Source organism: Mauremys reevesii, linkage group 3, assembly GCF_016161935.1.
Source record: "Mauremys reevesii isolate NIE-2019 linkage group 3, ASM1616193v1, whole genome shotgun sequence".
NCBI classification, from domain to species: Eukaryota; Metazoa; Chordata; order Testudines; family Geoemydidae; genus Mauremys; species Mauremys reevesii.
This window is the reverse complement of record NC_052625.1, coordinates 145,339,701-145,366,398: the sequence shown is the minus strand read 5'-3', so window position 1 is coordinate 145,366,398 and position 26,698 is coordinate 145,339,701. Positions and strand designations below refer to the sequence as shown.

At 40.6% G+C, this 26,698-nt stretch overlaps 1 protein-coding gene across 5 annotated transcripts in view; it reads left to right on the top strand.

Moving 5' to 3' along the window:
- LOC120402048 (melanocortin-2 receptor accessory protein 2-like) overlaps window positions 1-26,698 on the top strand; it is a 173,643-nt gene that overhangs the window by 16,853 nt on the left and 130,092 nt on the right. For 4 of the 5 annotated variants that reach the window (XR_005596927.1, XM_039532402.1, XM_039532386.1 and 1 more), the window contains 6 exons: window positions 10,135-10,176; window positions 13,409-13,463; window positions 15,148-15,205; window positions 15,348-15,441; window positions 19,840-19,872; window positions 20,924-21,046. Coding sequence is in view for 4 of the 5 variants with exons in the window: in XM_039532402.1 (XP_039388336.1) it covers window positions 10,135-10,176; window positions 13,409-13,463; window positions 15,148-15,205; window positions 15,348-15,441; window positions 19,840-19,872; window positions 20,924-21,046 (405 nt within the window). In the remaining variant the exon portion in view is untranslated. The remainder of the gene's footprint in view (window positions 1-10,134; window positions 10,177-13,408; window positions 13,464-15,147; window positions 15,206-15,347; window positions 15,442-19,839; window positions 19,873-20,923; window positions 21,047-26,698) is intronic. The other variant, XM_039532388.1, reaches the window with a different exon arrangement.

Below are 26,698 nucleotides of genomic sequence, written 5' to 3'. Positions count from 1 at the left end.
GCTAGCCCTTGGCAGCAAAGGGCAAATATTAAAATCTCTCCTGGTTTTATCCCAGGTTTCTAGACAATGATAAAATAGACATCTAGTGCTGGCACTAAACATTAAAAAGGTTGTAGAGCAGTTTTTAAACTAGGAGATGGGGGGAAGCCGACTGCTGCAGAGGAGCGTGTGGATCGGACACAGACTTCTCTTAGGGGAGAGTCTGATGATATAGAATCTCCAGGTTATAGTCAGGAGCAGAGGACTGAAAAGTATAATGTAAGGGCTGGATCAGATGATAAACAGTCACATAAAAAAGAATCTGGCACATCAGAAAAAGGCAGGCTAATAAACAGGGACAAGTTTTTAAAGTGCTTGTACACAAATGCCAGAAGTCTAAATAATAAGATGGGTGAACTAGAGTACCTTGTGATAAAGGAGGATATAGATATAATAGGCATCACAGAAACCTGGTGGACTGAGAGCAATCAATGGGACACAATCATTCCGGGGTACAAAATATATCGGAAGGACAGAACAGGTCGTGCAGGGGGAGGAGTGGCACTATATGTGAAAGAAAGTGTAGATTCAAATGAAGTAAAAATCTTAAGTGAAGCCACATGTTCCATAGAGTCTCTATGGATAGAAATTTCATGCTCTAGTAAAAATATAACATTAGGGATCTATTATCGACCACCTGACCAGGACAGTAATAGTGATGATGAAATGCTGAGGGAAATTAGAGAGGCTATCAAAATTAAGAACCCAATAATAGTGGGGGATTTCAATTATCCCCATATTGACTGGGAACATTTCACTTCAGGACGAAATGCAGAGATAAAATTTCTCGATACTTTAAATGACTGCTTCATGGAGCAGCTGGTACGGGAACCCAGAAGGGGAGAGGCAATTCACAGTTTAGTCCTGAGTGGAGCACAGGAGCTGGTCCAAGAGGTAACTATAGCAGGACCGCTTGGAAATAGTGACCATAATACAATAGCATTCAACATCCCTGTGGTGGGAAGAACACCTCAACTGCCCAACACTGTGGCATTTAATTTCAAAAGGGGGAACTATGCAAAAATGAGGGGGTTAGTTAGACAAAAGTTAAAAGGTACAGTGACTAAAGTGAAATCCCTGCAAGTTGCATGGGCCCTTTTTAAAGACACCATAATAGAGGCCCAACTTCAATGTATACCCCAAATTAAGAAAAACAGTAAAAGAACTAAAAAAGAGCCACCATGGCTTAACAGCCATGTAAAAGAAGCAGTGAGAGATAAAAAGACTTCCTTTAAAAAGTGGAAGTCAGATCCTAGTGAGGCAAATAGAAAGGAGCACAAACAGTGCCAACTTAAGTGCAAGAGTGTAATAAGAAAAGCCAAAGAGGAGCTTGAAGAACAGCTAGCCAAAAACTCCAAAGGTAACAACAAAATGTTTTTTAAGTACATCAGAAGCAGGAAGCCTGCTAAACAACCAGTGGAGCCCCTTGATAATCAAAATACAAAAGGAGCGCTTAAAGACGATAAAGTCATTGCGGAGAAACTAAATGGATTCTTTGCTTCAGTCTTCACGGCTGAGGATGTTAGGGAGATTCCCAAACCTGAGCTGACTTTTGTAGGTGACAAATCTGAGGAACTGTCACAGATTGAAGTGTCACTAGAGGAGGTTTTGGAATTAATTGATAAACTCAACATTAACAAGTCACCAGGACCAGATGGCATTCACCCAAGAGTTCTGAAAGAACTCAAATGTGAAGTTGCGGAACTATTAACTAAGGTTTGTAACCTGTCCTTTAAATCGGCTTCGGTACCCAATGACTGGAAGTTAGCTAATGTAACGCCAATATTTAAAAAGGGCTCTAGGGGTGATCCCAGCAATTACAGACCGGTAAGTCTAACGTCGGTACCGGGCAAATTAGTTGAAACAATAGTAAAGAATAAAATTGTCAGACACATAGAAAAACATAAACTCTTGAGCAATAGTCAACATGGTTTCTGTAAAGGGAAATCGTGTCTTACTAATCTATTAGAGTTCTTTGAAGGGGTCAACAAACATGTGGACAAGGGGGTCATAGTGTACTTAGATTTCCAGAAAGCCTTTGACAAGGTTCCTCACCAAAGGCTCTTACGTAAATTAAGCTGTCATGGGATAAAAGGGAAGGTCCTTTCATGGATTGAGAACTGGTTAAAGGACAGGGAACAAAGGGTAGGAATTAATGGTAAATTCTCAGAATGGAGAGGGGTAACTAGTGGTGTTCCCCAAGGGTCAGTCCTTGGACCAATCCTATTCAATTTATTCATAAATGATCTGGAGAAAGGGGTAAACAGTGAGGTGGCAAAGTTTGCAGATGATACTAAACTGCTCAAGATAGTTAAGACCAAAGCAGATTGTGAAGAACTTCAAGAAGATCTCACAAAACTAAGTGATTGGGCAACAAAATGGCAAATGAAATTTAATGTGGATAAATGTAAAGTAATGCACATTGGAAAAAATAACCCCAACTATACATACAACATGATGGGGGCTAATTTACCTACAACAAGTCAGGAAAAAGATCTTGGCGTCATCGTGGATAGTTCTCTGAAGATGTCCACACAGTGTGCAGAGGCGGTCAAAAAAGCAAACAGGATGTTAGGAATCATTAAAAAGGGGATAGAGAATAAGACTGAGAATATATTATTGCCCTTATATAAATCCATGGTACGCCCACATCTCGAATACTGTGTACAGATGTGGTCTCCTCACCTCAAAAAAGATATTCTAGCACTAGAAAAGGTTCAGAAAAGGGCAACTAAAATGATTAGGGGTTTAGAGAGGGTCCCATACGATGAAAGATTAAAGAGGCTAGGACTCTTCAGCTTGGAAAAGAGAAGACTAAGGGCTTGGCTACACTTACAAGTTGCAGCGCTGGGAGTTACAGCGCTGGTCATGCAGCTGTGTAGGGCCAGCGCTGGAGTGTGGCCACACTGACAGCTACCAGCGCTGCAGTGTGGCCACACTTGCAGCACTTTCCAGCGCTGTATTGAGAGGTGCATTGTGGGCAGCTATCCCACAGAGCACCTCGTCCCATTTTGGCACTGAGTATTGTGGGAAGGGGAAGGAAGTGTGCGGGTCATTCCGCTTCCTGTGTGCCAACGCCCCGTGGTGCATCGCTTCACATCCCAGCATTCACTCTTTCCGGCAACGTTTGGCGCCATTGTGAGTGTCTTTCTGTTTTACTCTCTGTGTGAATCGCGATTTCTGTGGCAAATGGAGCCCGAGCTGCTGAGGACTGTGCTGATGAGTGTCGCCAGCACAACACGTTTGGCAGTCGAGCTATTCCTTCAGCTCCAAAGTGACAGTGAGGAGTCTGACGATGATATCGATATCGATTCTCCTGCCGCGTGTGACACTAAAGTGCTTGTGGCATTCACGGAAATGCTCAGCACCGTTGAACGCCGCTTTTGGGCTCGGGAAACAAGCACTGACTGGTGGGATCACATCGTCATGGAAGTCTGGGATGACGAGCAGTGGCTGCAGAACTTTCGTATGAGAAAAGCCACTTTCATGGGACTGTGTGCTGAGCTCGCCCCCACTCTGCGGCGCAAGGACACAAGATTGAGAGCTGCCCTGACGGTGGCTATTGCAATCTGGAAGCTGGCAACTCCAGACAGCTACCGGTCGGTCGGGAACCAGTTTGGAGTGGGAAAGTCCACCGTTGGAATCGTTTTGATGCAAGTTTGCAAGGCAATTAATCGCATCCTGCTAAGAAAGACCGTGACTCTGGGGAGCGTGCAGGACATTGTGGATGGCTTTGCACAAATGGGTTTCCCTAACTGTGGAGGGGCGATAGATGGGACGCATATTCCTATTCTGGCCCCCCCCCACCTGGCATCGGAGGATGTTATTCGTAAGGGGTATTTCTCTATGGTTCTCCAGGCGCTTGTGGATCACCGCGGGCATTTCATTGATATTTACACAGGCTGGCCTGGAAAGGTGCATGATGCACGCATCTTTCGGAACAGTGGCCTGTTCAGGAAGATCACAGTAGGGGACGTCGAAATGCCCATTGTGATCCTTGGAGACCCCGCTTACCCGTTACTGCCTTGGCTCATGAAACCCTATACAGGGAAGCTTGACAGGAGCAAGGACCGGTTCAACTACAGGCTGAGCCGGTGCCGAATGACTGTGGAGTGTGCTTTTGGGCGTTTAAAAGCCCGCTGGCGTTCCTTGTATGGGAAGCTAGACTTGGGGGAAAGCAGCATCCCCGCGGTTATATCTGCATGCTGTACCCTCCATAATATTTGTGAAGGGAAGGGTGAAACATTCAGTCAGGCATGGACCACCGAGGTTCAAGTCCTGGAGGCTGAATATGCACAGCCAGAGAGCAGGGCTAATAGAGAGGCCCAGCACAGAGCTAAAAGGATTAGGGATGCCTTGAGGGAAGAATTTGAGGCTGAAAGCCAACAGTAATGTTTGCTGCCTTGCATGGGAGTGAATTGCACTGTTTACACTGTTATTCTATTATCCCTAAAATGATTTGCAGTGCCTCTTTCTTTACTGGGCTAAAGTATCTTTCACTATCTGCTATAATAAAGACTGTTTTCAAAGCCAAGAATTGTTTTATTGAAAAGAAAAAAACTTCCTTGACAGACAGACACACAACATTTCATGAACACAAGAGGGCAGGGGTGTGGGTTGGTGAACTGTACAGTCACAAGTTTGCATATGTCCTGTCTGGAGTGCTGTTTAATGAATCCTGCACTTCAGGGTGCATATACTGCATGGTGATGGGGGTTGAGTGCAGAGGGTAAGGGTGGTAGGTATCAGGGCTGGTTGGTGAACGTACAGGTGTTGGAGGCAGCTGGTGGTGGTAAGAACCTGAATGCTGGGGAAAGGTGGTTTGAGCTGACATTGGGGCACAAGGCAAAAAGCTTTGGGACGGGGGCGGTGGGGGAGTAGCACGGTAGTGCTCTGCTTGCATGGCAACGAGTGACTCGATAGAGTCCGCTTGGCGCGACAGGATGCTTAGAAGCTGCTCTGTGCTTTTCCTTTTGGCCACTGCATTTCTCTGCCGGTTCCTGCTTTCCCTCTGGCGGTTCTTGCTTTCATTTTCTCTCCACTCCTTCAATTCTTTACTCTCTCTAGCAGAGTGATGAAGAACAGTTTTCAGCATGTCCTCTTTGCTCTTTTGGGGATTTTTTCCTCAAATTGTGCAGCCTCTGTGCTGTGGAACATCTGCTCAGTCCAGTAGTCAAGGTCACTGTAGAAACCCAGAAATGACAACATTTAACAGGGGCAGCATTGTATTCACTATCTCCAGACATTAATAGTTACACTGAGGGAGTTCTCACTTTAGCATTCTTTTACCACACACATAACACAACAGAAGCCACGAAATGGTGAGTGAGGGGTGCTTATAGAGGGAGAAGTGGGGCTTGAGTGATAGAGGGGAGCTGGTTGCTTCGGGTAATCTGGAGTGATAGAGGGGTTGAGTGAAGATGCAGCTGCAGGGGTGATCTTCACTATCTCCCTATCTCTTCACTAAAGAGTCTCCCAACATTTTTCACAGGAGTTAATCCTGGAAGATGTCTCCTGCTGCAGTCACTAGGGAACAGCGGAGGCTCTTTACAGCAATGTGGATTCCGCCCTGGCCCCTATGCGGCTTGCCTGTGTTCAGAAATGGTCCCCCCACCCCTCGCGGCACAGTGGCGCGGACGCGTCAGCGTGACTGGGACAAGGAACACAGTGGCTCTCCCTATAAACCTGCGAAGGCACATTGCCCACGCTCTGGCTGAAACTTTTGAGGAGATTACCGAGGCCGATTACCGCGACGTGATAGACCACATCAATGGGCTATTCCACATCTAGGCTGGCATGCATGCAGCCATAACCCCCCTTCCTCTCCAGAAACATTTCCACCCAGAAAATAAAAGCCGCTTACCGGTAACCCGCCTCTGCTTGTCATTCTGCAACTGCTGGCTGCTGCGATTGGGTACTTTCCTCCTGGCTTGAGAAGAGCTCCTGGCTGCATGCCTCCTGGAAATCTGGGGTGTCTTCCCCCATCCCAGTAGCTTCACTCGCGTTTTCCTCCCCCCCCTCCCGCCGCCTCTGCCTCTGCCTCCTCCTCCTCCTGTCCCCCAGCCTGCTCAGAAGTGTCCATCGTTGTCCTGGGATTGGCAGTGGGGTCACCCCCAAGTATCGCGTCCATCTCCCTGTAAAAACGGCAGGTCGTGGGGGCAGCTCCGGATCGGCGATTCCCCTCGCAGGCTTTGTAATAGGCACTCCGCAGCTCTTTAACTTTCACCCTGCATTGTAGTGCGTCCCGATCATGGCCCCTATCCAGCATGGACCTTGATACCTGCTCAAAGATATCGTAATTCCTATGGCTGGAGCGCAGCTGGGACTGCACAGCTTCCTCCCCCCAAACACTAATGAGATCCTGCAATTCGCCAGTGCTCCATGCTGGGGCTCGTTTGCCGCGTGGAGGCATGGTCACCTGTAAAGATTAACTGATTGCACTCCACACCTGGCTGCAGCAAACAGGAAGGAGATTTTTAAAATTCCCGGAGCATTTAAAGGGCGGGTCACCTGAGGCAAGAGCAGTAGAGTGCAAACTGATGAGCAGAGTGGCTGAACAGGAATTCTGGGATAACTCCTTATTCCCTGGAGGACAATTAAAGCGCTGGTGAGTGTCCACACCTGCTGAACAGCGCTGGATCACCAGCGCTGCACTCCTTATACCCCAACCGGGATGGGTTTTCAGCCAGCGCTGCAACCAGGGAGTTGCAGCGCTGGTTGTGCCCTGCAAGTGTGGACGGGGTGTAATTGCAGCGCTGGAAAGCCTCCACCAGCGCTGCAACTTGTAAGTGTAGCCAAGCCCTAAGCGGGGACATGATAGAGGTATATAAAATCATGAGTGATGTTGAGAAAGTGGATAAGGAAAAGTTATTTACTTATTCCCATAATACAAGAACTAGGGGTCACCAAATGAAATTAATAGGCAGCAGGTTTAAAACAAATAAAAGGAAGTTCTTCTTCACGCAGTGCACAGTCAACTTGTGGAACTCCTTACCTGAGGAGGTTGTGAAGGCTAGGACTATAACAATGTTTAAAAGGGGACTGGATAAATTCATGGTGGCTAAGTCCATAAATGGCTATTAGCCAGGATGGATAAGAATGGTGTCCCTAGCCTCTGTTCATCAGAGGATGGAGATGGATGTAAGGAGAGAGATCACTTGATCATTGCCTGTTAGGTTCACTTCCTCTGGGGCACCTGGCATTGGCCACTGTCGGTAAACAGATACTGGGCTAGATGGACCTTTGGTCTGACCCGGTACGGCCTTTCTTATGTTCTTATTGTGTGTATTACGCAGTTCTGAAGGGGTGTTGGAGTATTCACAGATGGGATAAAAATTAAACACTTATGAACAAATAGAGGCTAATGGATTGCAGTTATTCACTGAAATTACTTGCTGAATCGTCATGACTAATTCTTGCTGTGTAGCTTGTTTGTGAGCAATTCATGACTTATTTGAAATCTGATCTGCCTGGTCACATGGTCTGATTTTGTTCCCTGACAGCACATCTCTTAGAATCAGCTTTCTACTAGAAATGCTCTTGGAGAGCAAAATTAAATTTGCTGTCCACGAATAGTGTAAACTTTAAAATTTGCTGTTTCCACAGATAAACCTGTCATTAAACATGTTTGCTAAAATATTGCTGGAAAGCAAGAACACAGGGTGGAGAGTTAACTTGTTTTAAAATGTGAACTAATAGCAGAACATGTTTGCAGTATTTATCCAGATCTTGAAATGGCTACATTAGCACTAATTTATTAAATTAAACTGTATATTGTAGAATTGGTAAATCCCTTCACTACTTCTCTCTCCGTCTTAAATAAAAAAAAAAAAAAGGGAAGGAAGTAGTACCTATTTGTAGCATGTACCCTGATTCTACATAGCAATTCGTGTGGTATATGAAGTGGTTATAGAAGAAAATATAGTGTGGCCTCCAAGAAAGTTTGCTTTAGTCTAAGATCTTCAGATGACATTGTGTGCTGTTTTGATCATTTTCCTCTGATGGTGAGAAATGGGTCACAGTGGGTGGAGGGTGAATGCTCAGACAATGGCTGAACTAATTTGAAAAATATAATACAACAAATATATCAAGTATAAAAGACTTCAGAAAATCTTGACTTCATTTGAAGTGTTTTAGAGCAATAATGGAGAATGATCCTAGAAGACAAATTGACAGACTTAAAAACAGAAACATGAGTTACAAACAGGAGTATACTTGTTTTAAAATTGAGCAGTCTGTCTGACATATTTTCTCAAAGAAGCTAACACAATTGGCTTAAACAGATAATTTATTACCTGAGATGGTTAGCTACAGTCATGATCAGTAGTTTGTATTACATTTTTCTGAAAAAACAACTAATGATGCTACATAGAGAGGCTCTTTGGGGATAGTTTTAATACATTAAATATTGAATATATTAAAAATGGGACTAGCAAATACATATGCTAGTCATCAGCCTTACCTCTTTTTATGTTGTATCTCCTTCCCCACTCCCTTTTCAGTTATTTTTCTTTAGATTGTGAACTCTTCAAGACAGAGACTATCTTACTATATAATTTTACAGAGCCTAACATTCCTTAACTATTAGCCTAACATTCCGTAACAGCACGCTTATCCTTGGTGGGAGGGATAGCTCAGTGGTTTGAGCATTGGCCTGCTAAACCTAGGGTTGAAGGAGACATGTCTGGGGATTGGCCCTGCTTTGAGCAGGGGGTTGGACTAGATGACCTCCTGAGGTCCCTTCCAACCCTGATATTCTATGTTTCTATGAATCAGTACTGGAATTCTCAGACCAAATTTGTTTTCCAAATCTAAACATCACACTTTCCCAAGATGACTACATATACTGTTTTTATGAAAGATGGACTGTCTGTGTCATGATGTAGCAAGTATTTGACCAGAACCTACCCAGACCATTTTGTTTTGTATCCTTCACTTGTAAAGCCATTACCTTTTTAATGTGTCTCTGTAGATGTCATGTAGTGAAAATGTAAATGAATAGGGAAAACAGTTGTCTAAGGTTAGCTCAAGTAATGTTTTTAGTGAGAAGAACATTTTTCTACTTGTGCTCAACAGTGAAATGCTTGTCTTGTAGGTTGTGATGTTGAAATCATTTATTTCACCCTTAAAAAGATTTAGAATAAGGACTGTAAATTTGAATGTTTAATCCAATACGTATCTTTATTATAAGCAGCACTATCAGCCTATACTTAACTTGCCCGACACTTCCCATTATAAGATAGTGTTTTCAGTTATAGATAACTTTGTCAAACTTTAACAGTTTAGGCTAAAACTTTCAACGCTAGGTGTTTGCGTCACGCTTACATTTTTGAAAGTTTCAGCAAAAATTGTGTAGTTTCGAGAATTAGAGAAAAAATACATTGTCTTGTACATGATAAAAATTCTTACAACTATGTTGTTGAGAAGCTCTAGTGCCGCCATGCTTTGGATCAAGGACTTGAAATTGGGCAGGGGAGTCACTCTTATGACAGGGATGTGCCTTTTGCTTTTTCCATGGGAAAACTGCATATTTGCTCAAGTTAAAACCTCAAAAAAATTTGATTCCACACATGCTTAGAAGATCCTTGTTTGTTTGGCAGCGAAATTCTCTGCAGATTTCATCTGTGCTAAATATGCTCCATCCCAGGACTTTCCCTGTAATTGCCTGTGTAACCATAATTCAGCCGCCTTGTGTATATGCATTATAATAACGTTTTTAAATACATGGTCACACATTTTTTTTCCACGGGATCTCTGCCTCATTAGTACACTGGCAACCATAATTCTGACATTTTCTAACTTTTGAGGGATTGACTGCAAAACCTTAATTTTCTTCTAAACATAGTGTTTTGCATGCAATATATAAAATAGCTAAAGGACTGAACATCATTTCATTTTGGCTGTTTTATTTCTTGATCTTTGAGAAATGTTATTCTGGTTAATCTGTTTGAAGATTGTGTCGTAACTTGATTCTTGACTCTAATTTACTTTTCCATGACCAAAGCTTTTTTCAGTCAAACATATTTGAGTACTGTGTCTTAACTGTAGTAGCTGTCTAGTATTTTGGTCATTGTTGGCTTTCTTGCGTCTTTGCAGAGACTTGCTGCGCTTTACCTGAAGAGAAGAAACTCTTAAATGGTAAGTTTTCAGATGGTAAGAATTTGAAACTTAAACTAAGGAATATCCAGAGAAGTTAATAAGAGAAGCAAACATCTAGTTCGGGGGTTTTCAATTTGGCGGTCATGACCCTTCAGGGGGTCACAAGATAGTTACATGGGAGTTGTGAGCTATCAGCTCTGTGGGGCTGACAGCCCCTAACCCTCATTCAATTAACACCCCCATTTTTAATTTATAAGCAGGGTCACACTCAGAGCTTGCTGTGTGAAAGGGCTCACCAGTACAGAAAGTTTGAAAACCACAGCTAGCTGGTGAACTCTGCATTATACATTTCAATCTATGGTGGTGTTGCGGTAGAGACTGTTGGACAACTCTGAGAATTACAGTTCACAAAATCTTAGGTAGGATTTGTGAATTTAGCACTGAAAGATGTTTCACCCTAGAGAAGTCTACTTTTGGGTTCTAAAATTCTGAGTACAGCTATAAAAATACAGTCTTTCTTAAATTGAGATGATATCAAAAATGAATTCATCTGCTCTTGCTTGCTTTGCTGCTTTAATGATGCTCTGTCCTCCTGTTTCCATTTGTCATCTCTTATTTCCAAAATAGTTCAGAGCGATGAGTTTGGTAGGGCAATGACTCTGTAGGCAAATGGAACAGGCAGTATGCATTCTGCAGTAATTAGTTTATTCACACCCTTCAGAGCCTGTTTTATTGACACAGAATGTTGGCTGGAACATAAGGTTTATCAACAACTCTTGTTAGAAAGTACTGTGGGACTTTTAAATTGGAAGTGGAAAAAGGGAGTAACCCCAGTTTTAGTGATCATGTGAAAAATGTCCCGCTTAACAGTTCATCAGCCTTCCTGTCCCATTTTGTTCATTGGAGTATCAGGTTTGGGTACAGCTATAGTGATCCAAATTCTCTTCTGCCTGTGCACTGCCTTCTGCCAACTGTGAATTGTTGCTTGTTAAAGTCATACCAGACATCTCAAATGACTTCACTAAGGCATTAAGGGGTTCAACTTCACTAATACACTACATATATTGCAGTACCCTGATATATGTGGAAAAATAGCTTACACCATGAATACGCCCATTGAAGACAATTACATTACGTACTTGTGGAGTAAAGTAGTAGTCATTGTTAGCAACTGTGGTGCAGTGGGGTTTGATAGAAGTGGATGGATAATGTCAAGGAAAATTCCATTTTTACAAATAAATCTCATCTGTAAGATATTTAACTCTTCTGGATAAAAACTGTGTTCCATAAACATAATTAGAAAGGTCAAGATTAACATGGTAAAGATTTTTATTTTTTAGAGCTTCAAAGTTCTGTTCTTGCTGTAGCTTCATTTGTAATCCAGACAAATTCATTTTTGTTACATATGCATGGAGTTACAGAACCCACAAATCACGCCAGAATTGTTATCTTGTTTGCTGGAGTATGTACAATCCTCACAACGATATAATTTCTAAACTAAATAGGAAATGCTTCTAACTTTAATAACTAGTCTGATTTTTTCCCCCACCCCCACAATTTATAGGTTGTTAGAAACAGAGTTTTTAATAATATGGTATCAGTGTTTCCATGAGGGCCTCAGTTGGGGAGCAAGCTTCAGATTTGGTGGGTGGTGGTGGTTCTTTTGGAGGAATATTCTTTTTTAGCCCCAGTGTGCTGTGGCAGCTGCTGTATCACCTGTGATATATACACAGTTCAGGAGCAATGCATAATGGTTTGCATTTATTTTGCACATGGTGTTCCCTCCTCGGATAGTCATAGGTTTGTATGGCCAGAAGAGACCGTTATGATCTAGTAGTTTGATCTCCTGCATGACATACACAACTTAATTTCACCCAGCAACTTCTGCATCAAGCCCAAAATATCTGGTTGAACTAGAGAACCTGTTAGAGGATATTTGGTTTAAATGGGAAAATGAATACATTCCCTAGTTACTTATCCCTGTCTGGTATGCATAACCATCTCTGGTTCACTTGGTTTGTTGTTTAATGCATCTGAAACTGATTTTGAAATTAAAAAATGGGCAGTTCTATCTGGAAGTGAAGCATGATAGATCAGAGCACGCTCTGTTCAAGGTAATCTTTGTTCTTATCATGAAAGTGCGTAAGAAAGTACTGGCTATGCATCAAGCTAATTTTGGGAAAACATCACATTGGTTGCTCAGGGGAGTGGTCTTGGTTGGCATAAAATCCTTGCTCTTGTTTTGATAATAACCAGCCATCCACAGCAATAACCATTCCTTCCCAACTCTATTTTTACCCTTCCGCCTAGTCTGTTCCACCAGAAATCATGCCCTCCATTTGCTGTCATGGACCACATAACATTTCAGGCTGTTCATTTTTTGCCGTGCCCACAATGATGCAGTTCAGCTTCTTTTTAGCATCAGTGTTTAGGAAGGAGAATTGAAATCACTTTAACCTATGGTCTCATTTCAGACCGTTGCCTGAATATTATTCTCTCTGTCAGAGATCAGTATTGTTGCTCTCCAAGCAAACTGAATAGTGATTGTTCTCACTATTAGTTTCTCAGACTTGGTCAAGGTCACTGTGATTAAAAAGTAGAAAAAACACTAAAATGAAAGCTGTTTATAAAAGCAGCTAGCTGAATACTACAAAGATCTCTAGCAAGATGCTTAGTGTAAAGCAAGATTTAAAGTGCCTGGAAGTCTCTGCTTGGCTTACTGGATTAGTGTATGACATTAAGTTACATACCTGAAAGTCACTTATTTTATTTTTGGAACTCTGTAAACAAACATGTCTAAGTCTTGTTTGGGTAAGTTATCTGGGGCTAGCATTCTAATGCTTTGAAAATTAAATGAAGTAAAATATAAGAGACAGTTAAGAACATGCTTATACGTATAGCTACAATTACATACCACTGGTTTCCCAGAGCATATTGCACAAACACATGCCAATTCCAGTGTAACTTGGGAAGCTCATACACTAAAGTTTTTTATGGTGTACCAGTAGCATGGAACTCAAGTATGTGAATTGGAAGTTAGTTTTTGAGGGGCTTGGAACTCATTTCTCAGGGTGAGCAATTGCTAAAAAGCTTGTGACTGCCTGATTACCAATGGAAATGCAAACACCAGGTATCAAGGGGCTATAGCTATTGCATGCATTTAATTTTAAAACTTTCTGGATTTCATTCCTACTAGGAATAGATGTTAACACTCTTGGTGGGTGACTATCAATGCAAATGTGTTAATAAATTCTGTTGGATTTTTTTGTAGGCATGCTTCCTAAAAATAAAGTATTGGATACTTCTTCCAAAGATTTAACTCCAAGGTATTGATCTATATTTTTATAGTACACTTTTTGTACACATTTTGTTAAATAGTGTATACTGTTAGCAAATGCAGAGTGCATGGTAATCCATAAAGCTAAAAGTGCTTTATGTAGGTGGGTATGTGTCATTTTCACATCTTAAAGATAGGGAAACTCATGCTCAGTTAACTTAAATGTTTTGCTCGAGGTCCCACAATGAGTCTGTAGAAATGTGGGAGAATAAAATGTATATTTAGTGACTTCGCACTAGCCTCTGCCCTATGCTGCCTCCTACATAAATAGAAAGTTAGTTCTTGATTTAGGATTCCTCCCTATTTGTGTTTTTCTGTAATGCAATAACTATTGCTTACTTCAAATGTCGAAAAATTCAACAGTATCCAGTATTTATTTTGTTAAAGTATGGAATTTTCTGATATTAATTTTTTTTAAAGGACGATGGGTAAGTGCAGTACAGGTCTGTCGCATCTTAGGCGCATTTAACATGTGTGATTTCAGCTTTACGCGGTCGGCAAAAACAAGGGAAAAAAAACAAAAGAGAAAAAACAATTAAAATACTGTTTCTGTAGTGCAGGCGATTCCGCCCGCCATTACACTCAATGTAATTTTGACTATACGCGATTTTCGCTTTACGCGCTGACTGCGGAATGTAACCCCAGCGTAAGATGGGACAGACCTGTATACACTTTGAACTGTACCCACCAGTGTATGATGCTGTGGAGGTTCCCTGTGTAGCGGTACTGATGGAGTTCAAGATTGGCTCCAATAGGCTAGTGTAGAATGGGAGCAGAATACAATGGAGTATACATGAAGTGGCCAATGGGACTCTGATTACATTGATCTAATTGCTAAAAGCCCAAGGAACAGTGACTTCAGGGGACTGTTTGCATGTCATGTGCACTGTCTGTCAGTTGGGGTTGATTCCATTCTCACAACCACTTCATTTTTCCGCTTTTCCTAGTCTACCTCAGGGTTTGGGCAATAAGTTGTGAATCCTATCATTTGGTATGGGGACTGAGGTAAATAGGGAAGAGAGGACAACTCAGACAGACTACAAAAAGAACCAATCTACTTGCAAACATTCTCATTTGCAGTAAATTTCAGGGTTTTGCTTTTTTGTCTTAGTCTAAAAGATGAGTACGATAATGTAAGATTAAACTCAAATTCTTGTTGGAACTTAAATACTGTATATCTAATACTTAGACATATTGTATATCTAATACTGAGAGAGCCATCCTAGAAAGGGGACAGGATCCATAGAAATGAAAATAGGGGTGAGAGTAGTAACATTTATCCCACATGGCCAAAAGAGTCCTCTTAAATGATTTCTATTCATCCAAAGAATGCACGGCTCACTTTATTCAAATGTCTATAATCAATAACCAGTTTCTTTAAACCAGTCATGTGCAATTGTATGCACATTCATACAGTTAGTACTAAGTTTATGCGCATTCTTGCTTAATTATACTTTCTAATGATATGACTAACTACTGTATGTCAACTAGTGATGGATAACTAGAGTTCCTGTTTTTTAATGTTGAATATCCTTTCTTAAAATAATCAGTTTATATCAGTATATATTTGGTATATTATTTCATAGAAAGGTCTGTTTGAAAATTCTTGGCATTTAAATGTATTTTTTGTTTGCTCACAAGAATAATTCCTTTTTTTTCTTAATATTTTACAGTTATGATTGGTTCCAAACCGATTATTTGGTCACTGTTGTCATATATACTAAACAAAAGGTAAATGCATTTTATCAAAAGAAAAGAACCATGAAATCTTACTGTGAATGTCACCAGATACGTTCTATGAGTTCTTCAGCATTGTTCTTATGTTCAAAAAGTATTTGAAATTAAATTGAAATAATTTCCTTTTCTATATAAGGGCATGAATTCAGAAATGGTGATCGTTGACCATCAAGATGGTAGACTGAGAGTAGACAGCATTCTGAGGGATTATTCATATCTCTTGCATATTGGTAAGTGCTTTAGTTTTGCTTTGGAAAACATTAACATTGAATTCTATCATTAGTTTAATTTTACTCCTTCTCTCCCCTTCCCCAGTCTAGTAGTTAGTGCATTTGTGTATTTTTATATCTTATGCTTCTACATTTCCCATCATCGTCATCATGTTCCTATTACGCCTCTGGCGTTTAGGGCAGTGACAAAGCTCCTCCTTTCCTGTCTGTTTCTGGCAAGTCTTTCAATGGTTCCCCAGCTGTGCTCCAGGTTTTTCAGCTCGGCTTCCACCGGGGGTGGATTTGATTTTAAATCAAATTGATTTAAATCACTAGTCAGGAAGACTCGATTTAATCATGGATTTCTACCATAAAAGTACATTTTTGTTGGTTGTTATAACCTTAATACATATTCTTCACAACTCAGAGATAGATGTAGGTTTCATTTTTAGAAGGTACACACTATACATTTTTAAACAGTGATTTATTTTGAAAACTTTTCAGATTAGTTTTACAGCTATATGAGAAAATGAATGATCAATTATTTCATTTACCAAAGGTAATTGAAGCAGATATTTATGAAGTCATTGGGAGGTGAACTATCTCCAATTCAACAGGTTAATCATTAATATTTTGAGGATTTTCTTGCCATTCTGAATTAGGAGGAGAACATCACCAGAAAGACATTTAAATTTTTATTTAACTAAAACAACAACATTATGTATTCTGGATTTTTTTTCCCTTCAACAGCAAGCATATAACATTTTAACAAAACAAACATATGAATTTTTGAATTTAGTTAAACATTCAAGTTTTTTTTAAATCAGGTTTGTTTTTGTTAAAGTTGTTTTTAACTAAAATAGTTAAATATTAAAAAAAACAAAAATTAAATCAGCTATGTCAGCCAGGTCAACATGAGAAACTTAAAATATTGGCTTCTGCAGCTAACTCAGTCGTCTTCACCTTCATTTTCCTGTTTGTTCATAATTTGGAAAAGAGAAACAAGTTTTCCTGCTTTTTCAAGTCCCAAACAATTTCTCAATTTAGAACGAATTAGTCCAAAGGAAGAACATATTCTTTCTACACCAGCAGAAGAAGCTACTGCTGTTAAAAGTGAGATTATCACTTCAACAGTCTCTGAATCCAAGTGCTTAAGTGACTTCCACCAGTTCAGTGTTGTGATTTTCTTTAAAACATCATCAGCAAACATATATTTCTTGAATGGTTCGCCCTTAGCTCTGAAGTTTATTATAGGTGGCACTATGGAGGGATGATTGCTGGATGTCCATGTCATAGCCAACTCCTCTTCTTCAGCAGTTAAGATTTGACCCTGGTACCGAGTATTGAGAATATTTGCAAGAAAATGAGCTGGAGATAGTGCTTGTCCCATTTTTGTTTGTTTAATGCTTGTAATTTAACTCTGTCATTGCATATTTCTCTTTTTAAGATCTCACTCAGTTCCTTCCAAATTTCAACAGCGTCAGCAATAAAACAGCTATTTCCCTACATTTTGTTCAAGGCTACAGAAATAGGCTTCAGGATACTCAGCATGTGCAACATTTCTCTTAAGCTCAATGTTGAGAACTTTGGCTGTGACACTGCCATCTATTTTTTCACAATTTTGTTCACAAACTGTCATTAGATTAGGCCAGTTCTTGATGTAGTGCTCAAAACAGTCCACTACTGAGTTGCATCGCACGTCTGGTGGGAGATTTTAGCTTGGTTCCTCCCACTTTTTTTAGAGCAGCTGCTGTAAAGTGGTTGTTAAAGAAGTATTTTGCAATTTCAACATCATTAGCCTTTATTTCTGTAACACTGAAGTCTTTGGCTAGGAGGTGCATCAAATGAGCAATGCCGCTCTATGTTGTTAGCTTGGGACTCTCTTCACACTCTCCTAAATTTCTTCTCATCTTGGATACATTTGCAGCATTGTCTGTGACCAAGCTACATACTAGACATTTGATTTTTTTTCACAGTTTGTTATAGCTTTTACTGCTACTTCTTGTAAGTATTCTACTGTGTGTGCATTTCCTGATGTATCAATTGTTTCTGTAAGGAAGGCATTCCCTTCTTCTGTTGTCACACAAGCATATACAAAAGGATCATTGTGGACATTGTTCCACTCATCAAGACTCAGGTTAACAATTTCACCCTCTAGACCAGGGGTCGGCAATCTTTCAGAAGCGGTGTGCCGAGTCTTCATTTATTCACTCTGATTTAGTTTCATGTGCTAGTAATATCTTTTAATGTTTTTAGAAAGTCTTTCTATAAGTCTATACTATCTAACTAAACTATTGTTGCATGTAAAGTAAATAAGGTTTTTAAAATGTTTAAGAAACTTCATTTAAAATTAAAATAAAATGCAGAGCCCCCCAGACTGGTGGCCAGGACCCAGGCGGTGTGAGTGCCTCTGAAAATCAGCTTGCATGCCGCTTATGTGCCATAGGGTGCCTACCCCTGCTCTAGACCTTTTGCACACTGCTCAATTTCTCTTTCTTACACTTTATCCAGTAATTTTCCTGCGACATCTGCTCTGTTGGATGGTCTGTATCCTGGTCTTAATGACTGAACCATGTTCATGAACTGTGGGTTCTCAGTCATACCGAAAGGAGCGTTTGTTGCATAAACAAACCAGGCAATTTTTTCATCGATTACCTCTTTTTGTAATCTGCTGGTTCTTATCACAAACTTATCTATGATTGTTTCTGGATAATGGAGATTTTTTTTTTCTTTTTGCTACAGGAGATAAACTGTGGTATGTGTCACACATGATGTGACTGAAACACTATCATTGTCAGATAACTCTGAAACTATAGAAAATGATGGTGATCTTGAAGGTGGATAATCTTCAGAATCCTGTATATTGAGGATGGATTCTCCTAAACAAAATAAGTCAATGCAGTTATATTATTATTCATTGAACTTTTTGAAACTTTCCACTTTTAGAGAGAGATAAGGGATTGACTTTGTGTACACAAATTTGCAGAGGGACAGTAGAGTTGTGGTCTGTTATTTCTCACCCCTGTATATTATTTATTTATTTTAAAACATTTTTGCTGTTAACAAGCATGTTATTTCTGGAGACACAAATCCACAGTTTGAGAACTGCAACACTAAGTATCTCTGATGGTATCTTCAGAATCTAGACTGAGCACTGAGTCAGTCCCATTGGGTAGATCGAAAGATTAACCTACATAATCTATACAGATCCCCATAAACTTGGGTCCCTAATCCATGAACTATTGGAATTCATTTACAAAACTTTTCTTAAACATTACATGAATATATTGCCTTGTACTATAGAATTAGAATTTATAATCCCTAGTCCATGATGAGATATCTTTGAGCTATAATGTATCTTAATTAAAATTTTAAAAATCAGATTTTTGAGAGAAAAACCTATCTAAAGATAATTAAAATTATCTTTAGATAGGTTTTTCTCTCAAAAATCTGATTTTTAAAATCATTGTATGTATCCACCCTGGCTTCCACAGTTCTTCGCCATGTTGTTTTCAGACGGCCTCATTTTTGCTTGCCTTCAGGTATCCATCTTATTCATACTCTGGTGATGGAATCAGTTTCCAGCCAAAGCACATGACCGATCTATCTCCAGCGCCTCCTGGAAATGATAGTGCTCAGATCCTCTTGGCTGCACTGTGTCAGTAGATCTTGGTTTCAGATTGTTCTGAGCCAAAAGATATGGAGGATTTTTCTGAGGCAGATTGTATGGAATGAAGATAGTTGGGAACATGTACTTTCTCATTCCCCAGCATTCTGCACTATAAAGTAGTGTTGAAAGTACGCAGCTCTGATAAATCTTAAGTTTGGTTTTGGTGTTGTATTTCGATGATTTCCAGCCTGTATTTAAGCTCCTGAAGTTGTTCCTGGCTTTATTGATTTTGTTCCGGATGTCCTGACTACATTTCCCATACGAGATGTTAATTTATATCATGATACTCTGGAGTTAAGTAAATGGTGACATATTTGTCACCTTACAAATATTAATTTACAGTGAATGCTTACCTTTTTGCCATCTCATCTTTGATTTTAAAGTTAATTGAACTATTCACATACATAATGTCAGATAATTAAGACATGAAAGGGATTTAGTATCTAGAAGCTAATTTGGTTAAACTTCCAACAGGATATTGGTAAACACAGACAAATACACTTAGCATCTACACTGGATTTCTATTACTATAAATGAATGGGTTACTGATTGCTAGTCTAGTACATCTCTTTGAAATTCACATACAAATGAATTGTCTGGATGCAATTGTAATGCCTCTTAAGTTGTTATGGGTCATACACAGGTTGGCTGGTCTGTCAGTGTCACAGATGCTGATAACTATAGAAGGAAAAGGCAATTTGATTTCCAATTATATCTAAATAAGAGGATGTGCATTTTCTTCATTTTAGAGCTGAGTTATGCAGTTCAAGAGGACATTACCGGTAAGGTGTTTCCTCCTCTTCCCCCAGTTCTCTACCCCATTAATGTCAAAACATGAAAACTTAAGTCTGTCTACTTTGTTCTGCCCTTCTCCATCTGGCTAGCACATATTCAACAGATAAATGATACCTTTGCCTATGAATAATGTTTTGACACAGCACGCTATTTTGAACAGTCAAACAAAACTTAAATTTTTTCAGTATTGTTGTATTTGAAGCCACAGGAATGAATGTATCATTTTCAAGGGATTCGGTATGGCACTAATGTCATGCTAACATTAAGAATATAGTTCTAAGGAACAATAGTTCAAAAGAAAATATAATTATGTCAGGGAAAATCTTGGTGTGCTGGAAGCGAGCCTCCATCTTCATTCTGCATGCATATATAATTTATAATAAAGGACTCTCGGTAAAATTAGACCAATATTCAGTAAAGTAGTTGGAGAGTGAACCACAGTGTTTGTGCATTTTTTAAAAGTGTTCTATTTAAGAGTCATGTAGGGCCAGCTGCCTTCCTGAACTGTCAGCTTTCTTGAATCATCAGAATGGATGCTAAAGTTTTAAAGTGAATACATCTAGATGCCTTGGAAATATTTAAGATAGAATGTCAGCATTATTCTGGTCCCCAGAGGCATCTTTAAAATGTGTTCCTTAGTGATTAGAAATATGTTTTGTTGTATATTTGCATACAGGACGTTTCATTAGATTGGATTAATCAATTTTTTAAATTAATCTGCTTGTCACTTATGCATTACAGAAAAAGTTGTACTATGTATCAGTAATTGGTAACTCTGAAATCATGAGCATTAACTTTTTGACAAGATGAGCAAAATGTACTTACTGAATATACAGTAGATGCTTTATTAGTCATGCATATTAAGCTATTGTTTTTAATAATATACTGAAGCATGTCAAGGAAATTTGACATTTTAATGTAGCAGAACAATTTTGTATATTTAGAGGTTATTAGATACTAGTCCTTGCTGAACTTAATTATAATGAAACTAAATAAAATAACTTCCTTCAAAATTTCACCAGATTTTTTTTTTTAAAGTACACATTGCTGAAAAAGTGGGAAAGGTGGAGATTGTCCTGAAGAAGAAAGATAATATTCCTTGGAGTAAACTGGGACAGCCACTCAACAGTCATAATTCATTTATCAAGTGCACAGACAGAGGTAAATAGTTTCATTTGTTATACAGGACAGTGCGTTTCTCATCTCAACCACATTTGAGGCAAGGACCTTCCAAACCTATTTTACCAACTGGTCCAAAATACGATTCCCAAGGAATGGGGGACAGATCTGTGTTGTCTCCCTTTGCCTTTTATAGTCAAGCCTTCAGCCTAATGTGAAGAGATTTTCTGGCTGAGAGTATTACTCCTGAGGAAATTCTGCGCCAAAAAATAAAAATTATGCGCACGATAAAGCCCCCACCTCCCCCAGTACAGGGACTTGGCAGTGAGGCTGCACCCGACTGTGACACAGCTCTGGAAACACACTGGGGCCCTGCCCCTCTGCTCCAGGTACACCAGGTGTGGGTGGGCTGGCTCAGCTCTGCAGGATCCAAATGTGGAGGGGCTTAGTGTGGGGGGGATCCAGGTGTGTGGGGAGAGGTTGCTGTGTGGGGCAGCCTGGGTGCGGGTGGCTCAGTGGGAGATCTGGATGCACAAGGGCTCGTTGGGAGGTTCCGCGTGCAGGGGCAATGGGACTCTGCAGGGGATCCAGATGAAGGTGGTTGGGTCTCAGCGGGGGTGTGTGTGTGACTGCGGGGGGGCTTATCGGGGGAGTCTAGGCGTAGGGGGGTAGGGCTTGTCAGGATGATGGTCTGATGGCTTTGCTTAACAGGGGAGCCCCGGCTACTGCCGAGGGGATGCTGCATACTGGGCTCCCGCTTCCCACCACGATTCCCCTATCCCCTTTTCTTCCCCATTTCATCCCGCTGCCACATGTCCCATCCCTCACTCCCACATTCTCCTTCCCCTGACCTATTCCACCCCCCACTTCCTACCCCACTGCCTCTCCCCCCCCTTACCCATCCCCACCGCAGGCACTCACTATTGCACAGAAAACAGGAAAGCTCCCAGCACACAGAAGGGGATCACGACTGGCACTCTAGGACCCAGGAAGTGGTGTTCAGCTGCAGAGTCAGCAGAGCTGAGGCGCAGCCTCCTTCAGCTGGGCAGCTTTGCACTTGCAGAAATGAGGGGGTGAGGGCAGTGGCATGTAGCCCCGTGCCTCTGTTTCGGGGGGGGGCAATCCCTCCCCCAAAATTGCACCTATCGTTGTTCCCCTCCGCCCCACCTCCGCGCAGCTTTCCTTTGCTTCCCTGCCATTTTCTTCAGGGAAGCGCATGTATTTTCTGTAGGCGCGCAGTCACGTAGGATTCCCCCAGGAGTAGAGTATGTAGAAGCTTTGTTAGACAGAGCTCAACTGAAAGGCTTCCTGTCCCAGGGCAGAATCCAAGACCTTCCTTATCTGCAGAAAGGACATGGGAGAGCCAGCACGTGGCAGCTTGGACCATTCTGCCAGTGTTGGATCTCATCATAATACCTCTGCTTCATAGCCACTTGAGAATACCTAGGTGGACACTGACATCCCAGTAAAATAAGCAGTGCAGGGAACATTGCATCTGGGTGATGGACGACCTCTGGGCCTCTTGGTTGTAGTGGTAGTCTAATGGTAACTGTCAGCTAAGGAATGGATTTCTAAATGCCTTCAACTCAAACTGTGGTTACTACAGATACATCCCTTTTGGGATAGTGAGATCATGCCGATAAACGCTGTGCCCAGGGAACTTGGTGTTTTGAGGATGGGACTCAAATTGTCCTTTTTTCTTGAAATCCGTCTTGCCAATGCTTCAGCTGTTTTGTGGTGTGCTGATTGGCCCATATTGACCCCTCTGCATGCCCCTATTCAAAAGTTACTTGTTTTGAGATCATGTTTCATTTGGCAGAAAAATGCTGAGTTATCATGAATTAAACAAAGGTAGATTAGTCTCTTTGAAGCCTCTTTGCCTCGTTCATGTGGTGCTTTAAACTTTGATCCTTCCTATCCCAAAATTAAGAGCTCTGGTGTCCTGGAATATTAATGTGGTCTGACTAAGCCAGTGGAAAGCTACATTTGAGGCACTCAGTACCTCTGAGCTTATGTTTCTTATGCGAAAGCTCATTTTCCTGGTGGTAGTGAGTTCAGCTTCAGAATCTGTTCACTGTTCCTCCCTGAGATCAGATTTCATAAATATAAGAGATGGTGCTTGTAGCAAGAAAACTTGTCTCAATTTTTTAAGTGGAGATGGCTCCGATTAACCAAGTTATCCACTACCTGGAATATAACCTGAGTTGTTAACCTTTATTTTTAATATTTCTGAACCATACATTATTAAAATAAAATGGGATGTTAAGAAATGAAGAAATATCCTCACAGGCCGTGGTCATTTTACAGATGGCCCTGTGAATGAAACCAGGGGAAGGGATAACTATAGGCTGGTTGCAGAGGTTCCAATCTGAATCGGAACAATTGCAACAATTTTGGAAGACATATTCCACAAATGTACCAAGACACAAGTGTTTTTGACTCCCGCATGATATATGTAAAGTAACACGAGGCACAAGTTGTGATAAATGAAGGCAGGGGGGGGAAGTAGCTCCCTTTTATGGACACCCGGCTAGCCAGTAGCTATAAAACCCTCTTAGTAGCTGTTCTCTAATTGCTCTACCGGTAAAGGGTTAAAAAGTCTCACTGCTATGCACAGGTAAAAGGAAGTGAGTGGGAACCTGGCCGAAAGAGCCATTGGGAAGGCTAGAACTTTTTAAAATTGAAACCCCTTTTGTCTGTCTCTTGTTCTGTTGTTGAGGTCGACAGGACAGAGCTATGCGGTAAGAGCTTGGGCCTAGTATGAAAAAAATCATCAGCGTCATACCTAGAAACTACTCATTTAAAAACCCCAGATATATAAATAGATCAGGAAGTGTCTAGGAAGATGTGATTAGGTTTATTCCTTTTATTTCGTTATGGCTTGTGGATTCCTCTGTGCTAACCCCCCAAATGTTTTTGTTTGCTTGTAACCTTTAAGCTGGACCTCAAGAAAGCTATTCTTGATGCTTAATCCTTGTAGTTTTTTTTAAAACCTAGCAATAGCTTAAGTTCCTAGATGTATTTTGTTCTTTTTTTAGTAATAAAATTTACCTTTTTTAATAACTGAATTGGATTTTTGTGTCTTAAGAGGCTTGGGCACATGTTGTTTAATTAGCTGGTGGCAACAGCTGATTTCTTCCCCCCCCCTCTTTTCATCTCTTCCCTGAAGATGGGGTGAAAGGGCTTGAGGGTACCCCACAGGAAGGAATTCCCAAGTGCGCCTTCCTGGGTTCTCAAAGGGGTTCTGCACTTGGGTGGTGGCAGCATCTACCCATCCAAGGCCAGAGAGAAGCTGTAACCTTGGGAGTTTAATACGGGCCTGGAGTGGCCAGTATTAATTTTTTGAATCCTTGCGGGCCCCCACCTTCCCCACTCAAAGTTCCAGAGTGGGGAATTAGCCCTGACACAAGTGTTCCAGGTAGTTTAGTTAATCAGAGCTGTCTCCACTTTAAAATTTATTTTTATTTTTTTCTGTGAGGAGTTTTCTTGTTATTCTGTGGCTTTAAATTGCATTGATTTGGAAGAAGCATGCTGTCTATGGGTTTCCCATTTCTGGGGTTGGAAGAAAGGTAAGAGAATATTAAAAACAATTTTAGGAGTCTCAGAATAAAAGCTTCTAAACACCTCTGTTATAGTTTGCAGAAAAACCTTCAAGATCCAGCCCCCGACTCTCATAACCCTAAAATTTGAGCCCCTAAAAGAAAAACTTTTCAGTTTTTCTTCCCTTGATTTAGTCCTAAATAGCCCTTTCAATCTACATATCTGGTGGTGGTAAGTAATGTCCCTTACTCTGAAATGCCCTGCTTTTGCTACTGCCTCTGAATGAGCAAACTATGACATTGTTACAATAACAATGTGGGAAACTTGTACTTCCTTACAGTGTAAGGAATTCTGTTCACTCTTATGAAGGGTAATCTCCCTGTCTGAGTGTAAAATTATCTGTGGGTAGGCAAAACCATTTTTCTCAGAGAAATAAATTTCCTAGAGAATTATTGTTTGTACACATCTGAATAATCTAGACCAATGGTTCCAAACTTGTTCTGCCACTTGTGCAGGGAAAACCCCTGGCGGGCCGGGCCAGTTTGTATACCTGCCGTGTCCTCAGGTTTTGCGGCTTCTAGCAGCTCCCATTGTCCCGGAGCAGTGAACCGCGGCCACTGGGAATCGCGATCAGCAGAACCTGCGGACGCGGCAGGTAAACAAACTGGCCCGGCCCGCCAGGGGTTTACCCTGCACAAGCGGCAGAACAAGTTTGGGAACCACTGATCTGGACTTTCAAATTAATTAGTGATCAAGTATATAGACAGTAATGAGCAAACTTTGTGTAAGAGGTTCAGTAGTTCTTTGATAAGAAGATCTGATAAATGAAGTTAAAGTTTATTCAAGGCAGATTATTCCTAATTGGACGGCCTACAGAAATCCTTGATCAGAAGTGTAGTAAAAGAGAATCTTTGAATATGAGAGACTATTTGATGTAGCCAGTTATTTTAATAATGCATCTTTTGATTTAATGGGGCTATAAAAAAAAAAACCCTTATGTACTAATAGAAATCTTTAGGTAAAGAGAGAGCTTCTTTGATCAGAAACATGGAGCCAAGAGGCTTAACCCCTAATTCTGCAAAAACGTACCCATATGCTTAGTTATGCACAAAGTTATGCACTACGAGGTGGGTTGTCTGGTCTGCAAGGCCACTTTGCGGCATACAACCATTTTCCTCTTCCCACGTATAAGTGGTGGGGGAAATGTCTGTGAGGGGAGTGGGCATGGCCCTTGTGCATCTTTAACTTGCAGTGGAGCCAAGAGGGAAAGGTTTAGGGATCCTCAGCTGGCTCCCTTTAGCATCCTTCTCCCCCAAATCTCTGCTCCCTTTGATTGTACTCTCTTCTCTTTTTGAAAAATTACTTACTTCAGATTTAAAACAATGTAAGTTTCTTTTCAGATATAACTGTAGGGATAAAAAAAAGTCTATGGACGGATGGGGAAACAGTCATGCTGTCTTGAAATATTATATTTCATATTGGATTTTATTCAAGATTGGCCATATGTATTTTGACAGCATTACTGGTGTGTTCCAGTGCAAGGGACCATATTGCTTCAAATGTTTCCATACTATCATATAACTTGAATGAGATCCTGTTTTTGGATGCGAGGTTACTCAGGTAGGTAGTGGTCTATAAACATTGGTAGTGGAGTTTCCATTTATGCTGTCTCATTTTTTCCAACTATTTATTGTCTTGCTGTTTGTTTCCTGTTGATTACATCATGTAGTGAAGAGACATTTTCTTTATTAAAAATTGCTTTGGGTTTAATGGGAGAATTGTTCTAGTGCCATATAAGTTCTGACTTACATTTCCACATAAATATGTAAGAATTTTCTTGCTTTTGGTTTGTTTCTGTAACATTTACTTGTTTGAATTTTTAAGCAAGCTTCTGTTATGCTTTCAGGGTCTTCCTATATAATATTTATTTTGTTGATTTAACTGTAGTTGGAATTGGGATTTGAGACTCTTGTTTGCACTTGTCTGATTTTTTTTTCTAGTGGCTATTTACTTGTATGTATATTCATTTTAAATGCCTGTCTATAAAAAGGGGAACAAGGATAACCCAGGGTATTATAGACCAGTCAGCTTAACTTCAGCATGTGGAAAGATAATGGAGCAAGCAATCAGTTTGTTTAGCACCTGTTTGGTAAT